Source organism: Etheostoma spectabile, chromosome 16 (assembly GCF_008692095.1).
Source record: "Etheostoma spectabile isolate EspeVRDwgs_2016 chromosome 16, UIUC_Espe_1.0, whole genome shotgun sequence".
NCBI lineage: Eukaryota > Metazoa > Chordata > Actinopteri > Perciformes > Percidae > Etheostoma > Etheostoma spectabile.
Window position 1 is genome coordinate 12,319,286 of NC_045748.1, and position 5,745 is coordinate 12,325,030.

Here is a 5,745-nt window from a genome sequence, read left to right on the forward strand (position 1 = left end):
TATATATATATATATATATATATATTATTTGAATGTAAATTATGGATCGGCAAGGTAATTAGTAACTATAGCTGTCTGAAAAATTTAGAGGAACAAAAAGTATAATATTTCCCAATGAGATGTAGCGTAGTTGAAATACTCAAAACAGACTTTACAGATGCTGAGTTGTGAAACTCTCAAGAAGGTTCACAGACAAAACTAAATTCAGGAAAAATCCATTTAAATTATACATGAATGCCATACAAAACAGTTGGCTGATCATTTTTTTGTTTTTTTTGTTTCTTTAAAATCAGCATGCAGCATCATGGTAGCTAACCTTTTTGTAGATGGCGAAAATTGTTCCAATCGAGACAAGACAGTCGATGTTTGACGAACCATCCAGTGGATCAAAGCACACAATGTATTTTCCCTGCCAGTTGAGAACCAATAATGTTATTAATGTAACAATCCTACAAGAAAAACAAAATGCTAAAATCTATAACCTAAAAGAAAAAGGGCACATATTTGCAGACATGCATACTGTACAGATGTAAGTACCCGCTTGTCTGGTTCCACAATGATGGCCCTCTCATCTTCCTCTGACACCAGCACACAGGAGGTGAAGGAGGACTTGATCATGTTGATGACCAGGTCATTGGACAGGACGTCCAGTTTCTTCACCTGGTCCCCTGTCACGTTGGTACTTCCGGCAATGCCATATCTTCAATGAGAGTAGAGAGGAGAAGACTGACGTGATCCAAACCTAGATAAAAGCTATCCATTCTGATGCAATCAATAAAAGACAATAGGTTTTCTTGTAAATTGTGATATCTGACTCTTTGTTTTTTCACAGTGCGTTTGTTATTTCTCTGTCTGAAAAGCCCGTTATCTTTTTGACCTCTGCCCTGGGGGAATGTACACAACATGTGCAGTTTACCTTTGGCCGGGGTTGAAGTTAAAACGGCTTACTGATTCTTACTAACTACTGCATGTAACTAAAACTAACACTAAACCCAGATGTCAAATTAATTCCTACACACATTTAAACTAATGCACTGGAATGAAACTTGCTAACCTAAAAGTAATGTTAAAATAAAAGCAAATAATAGTAATCTTGATTCATTCATAAATGTCTAATAAGGTGCAAACTGTAGTTCCCCCTTCTCATATTCTATATTTTAAAAGAAATACTACTCACAGGTTAGCAATCCCAGCCTTCCTGACAGCAGTTGAAATGGCTTTGACAGCTGTGCAGATGGAGTTCAGCAAGTTCGTCAGCTCACCTGTCCCTTGGGCTTTCCTGCCCTCCTCCAGAACAAACCTGGTGAGGGTCAGCACGTTGGTATCGAAGGCTCCTTTGTCAGACATTTTACAGCCAGGTGTAGGACTGGGACCGAATGCCTCAAGTGAAATAGGTGAGCGTGGGCCCAGTTGTTAAAAAGCAGACTCTAGAACTGAGATAGGGGAAGGGATGGGGGTGTGCAACTCTTCCAACCAATCAAAAGTGTCCTTGCTCACAGTTAGGGGTTGATTTGATCACTTGTGTGACTGCAGGTTTAAAAGAGCAAAGTTCAAAGATAGAGATTAGTTTTAAAGTAACAATCCCGGTTCACTTTGATTAGAGATTATCAGTCTGCATTGTCCAGTTCTGCTAAATGTAAGTGTTTAGCCATGCTGTGAATGAACCAACTGACTTCATTAAGTCATATTTGACACTATGAATCATCACTTAGTTGCAACACAATTGGATCTTATTTCATTTTGCTCATGGTGCAGAAGTGCACAATTATTCCAAAAGTCTTTTTAACGGAAACAATGTTTATAACGTTTATACAGCACTACATTAATCATGTAGCCTAATTTCCTATTCACTTACGGTACATCAACAGACGTCCTATGAGTTTAGAATAGAACACATGGAATTTGTTTTGGTTCTGAACCATTGTTTTGAAGAAAGAATAGGTACACAGGTTGTACTTGATATGACTAACTCAGCACTTCTCTGGATACACAACTAAAACTGCTTAAACATTCCTTCCCTGCGTGATCCTGAAGAAGTGTAAAGTTCAACTCATGGGACTCATTGTCCTTGTCCACCCTACCTGATTTTATATAGCACTATTAATGGAACGTGCAGATAAAACAGTATTTGCAAGCCAAGTAATAGACAGCAACAATCAGGGGTAGCGGAGGTAAATGCTGACCCTGTGTCAGTGTGTCTCTGCATGGATATAATTAGTGCATGGATGTCTCTGTCTGTGACCCAAACATGGGAAGGTAAAAGAACTTCACATGGGCCATAGATTTACTTGACTTACAACACAAGCTAAGATGAAATGTGCCAGAGACCTGTTTCACAACAGAAAGTTACACTTTGAACCCAGCATGATAATAGCTACCACATGAGGTAGTATTAGGTATTAATAACAAGAACAGCATGTGAGAGCTTCAAAACGTGCACATGATTCTGACTTCAACACACAAAAAAACACTCGTACATATCCAAAATAGTTACCTAAAAAAAACACCACGAGTTATACCCCAAAAATGTACTCTTTAAGTGCAAAGTGTATTTCCCCACTGTGTCCACATGATGTCGCTGTGCAGCTTACAAGCTGTTGAATATGAATCGAGTCTGGGCCAAGATTCAACTCTGAGGAGTAGGCCATTTCATTTCCTGCTGGTAACTCTGCTGTGCCTTGAATCAAATTCAGTTTTGTAGTTCTCTGCAAATAAAAGCAGTCACTTTCTTCTTATTTTGAACTTTCAGCAGCATCAAAACTGTTCTGGTAAGGCACAGTATCCTCCTGCACAATGTGCAGAGTTGCCAACTTCTTTTTTGCCATTTGCTGTTAGAATTTAAATAAGTGGAATGGTATAGTTTAAATCAACACAGACTAAACAAAGAATACCATGTCGTTTCATTTGACTTTAGAAAACTGTCAGAATCTGCCACTAGAGGGAAGTGAACTTAGAGAATACAAAATTACTAATAAATAAATAAATGGCGTTTGATGAGCTTTTACAATAAATATACACTATGAATATAACATTGTCGAAATTAACTATATTCTAAATATATTGGCCTAATTGCTGATTTCACTATTTTTGGTCAAAGCAAGGCCTATAACAAGCCTTTCTCAGTTGGGAAGTTAAATGCATTTGTAAGAAAGATGCCTGAGAGACAATAGAGACAAAAGGTAATCATGTAGTCCTTATGCTGTGTAACGTTAATCGATTTAATGGAAGAAAATACATCATTAAAATTTTACTGAGGACTCCCAGGAGCACCTGCTGTGCTCCATGTTGACAGCTCTCTACACATGCGCAGTAGCTGTCCTACTGCTGCAGAGTGAAAACTTATTTCGTTTCACAGAGAAATGTAAAAACAGAGGAGCAAAGAGGAGAAAAGACCATATGGCTTTCGCATTAATGTCTAAAATGCTCTTGAACTTTCCCATACTTTGTGACATTATTTTTTAACTTCTTCATCCCCCTAACTTGTTGCCTTCTCCTGCCCAGGTAAGTTGCATCCCATCACATTGCTAGGTAATGTTAGCTAACGTAAGCTAACGGGTGAATGCGCACTGACTTTGAGCTCAATTTTAACAGAAATATATGAAACATTTACGACTCATAATGAAAAAGTCGAGTAAGTTTTGCACCAGCATTATTTAATATATTCCGTTTTCTTCTTTCACCGTGACCACAAGGCTTCGGGCTTAAACAGCATCCTGCCTTGCTAACTGTTCTGGGTGGTCAGGACTCATTGTTGTCTCTTCCATTTTCAGGAGACATTTTGCAAGTATGTCATCTTTAACTACAGAGTAGCCTATCTAATTTTTTCAGGAATACATACCTGTTTCAGCAGGTACTGTGTTTCAAAAGTTGATGAATTCCTTGGTGAATTGTATCTCTCAAGCTAAATGTTAATTAGGACTTCCCAAAACCTCCTGCAAAATAGAGAAAAGGGGGGAAAACATTTGGACTATTCCACAAAACCGGGAAACACCCGTGTTAGAGCCAACCATTCTGACTTGTGACCCCTTGGAACTGTCGACTTGACCAGGGCCACGTTCAGTCCCCCAAAACGTAGCAACATGTTTTTGTTTTTTAACTTTAACGTTGGGTTGTGTTGAATACCCTGTTGTGTGAGCAAGGGCACTGCCTTTTTAACACATGTTTACAGACACGTCTCTGCTGATTGGGTATCACCTGTGACACAGCCAATAAACAAGAGACACACCCACCAAACGAGAGAAAACATAACTCAAAGCACGTTGCACACTTGCACACCGTTTCACACTGTTCTCAGGAAACGAGGCGTTCAACCAGCAAACCGTAGCCCCAGTTCAACCAAAGAGTACTTTTATTTTTCTTTCTTTCATTTTATTAATGTTTATAGGTTTAGTTATCTAGTAAACTCTCAAGAAAACAAAGCAAAGATTGGATTATTAGAGGAAGGTCTGAAACAAATGAGCTGATGTGCTGACAGCTCTTGTGGTCTGACTGCATACCAAGGACAGTGTTTAAAACCTCACACAAACAGATAAGTCTAACTTAAAAAAAAAACAAAAAAAATTGCAGTCAAATCAAATGCCCAAAATTAGATACAGTTGTTGTGATGTTCACTGTAACGAACTATTTTAGTTGGAAATAACATAACTGTAAGATATAAAACAAATAACATTCAGTGCCTGCGAGTGACATCCCAAGGCATGTAAGTTAGTGAAAGAGTGATTGAATAAGGATGTGTGGCTGAAATTAAAAAGGCATAAAGCATACATAGATTTCAAACATTACTTTTTTTTTGTTTTTCCTTATCTCTCTAACCAATTCATGCTTTAGGCATTCCTGAGTCTGTTTTCCAAACATTTCTTTCTGGCTCCTTAACTGCAAACTTGACAATGCTTCCCTACAATGAGTTGTCCCAATTCACTCTATAACATTCATTTGAGAGCAGCAGAAATAGTAGTTTCGGTCACTGTGGCATACTCTAAAGAGAGGGATTTATTGCCTGAGGCTTGATGTCACGTATTCACTCAGGCTTCAGAAGAAAATGTCAGTGTGGAGGCGGCCTGATTTTGACATGTGTGATGGTTTATCAAATATCTACTGACACATACAGTATATGCATATATGATAAATGTTAACATATGTTAGTGATCAACATTTCATTTAGTACAATGAAGTAGACTGAGAGTAACATCTGGGTTTAACAGCTGGAAGTAAAACCATATTGATGTTGACAGCAGTATGTTTACATAATTCTGCAATTCTTAATTATAAATATTACCATATATTTTCCAGTTTTGCATATGAGCAATGTTCTTTTCTCTGTTGAGTCCTGATGCATTTGCTGTTGGAACATCCTCACTTCTCACCTATCTTATGTAATCCCTATTTTATACATTAAACATTACTCGACTTTTCACTTGACAAGCAAATGTAACCAACTCTCTATGAAGGGAGGAAATGTACAAGACACTGACAGAACTGAAGCCCATATTTAGTTTTTGCTCACCTTAAAACCTCTGTGTGCGGCGAGCAGAAGGTGCTTACTGATTAGAAAGTGATATGGCATTGCAATGCTGTGAGTCACTGTTTTGCACTGAGGCTTAGCCTTTTGCTCGCTGTGCTTTTTGCAGAATATAGTATGTTGTGGCCGGGTATTGCATTTCCTTTATGTAAGCATTGTAAGGTTAGCTGTTATTGACTGCTCGACCTGGGCTGGGTGGGAGAGAGAGAGAGAGAGAGAGAGAGAGA

General features: G+C 38.3%; 1 protein-coding gene across 1 annotated transcript in view; it reads right to left on the reverse strand.

Moving 5' to 3' along the window:
- Positions 1-1,527, reverse strand: part of fbp1b (fructose-1,6-bisphosphatase 1b) — a 3,426-nt gene extending 1,899 nt beyond the window's left edge. The window contains exons 1-3 of the mRNA XM_032539537.1: positions 1,178-1,527; positions 538-700; positions 317-409 (exon numbers count right to left, since the gene is read on the reverse strand). Of these exons, the coding sequence (XP_032395428.1) occupies positions 317-409; positions 538-700; positions 1,178-1,347 (426 nt within the window). The 5' untranslated portion in view covers positions 1,348-1,527. The remainder of the gene's footprint in view (positions 1-316; positions 410-537; positions 701-1,177) is intronic.
- Positions 1,528-5,745: the final 4,218 nt, after the last annotated feature.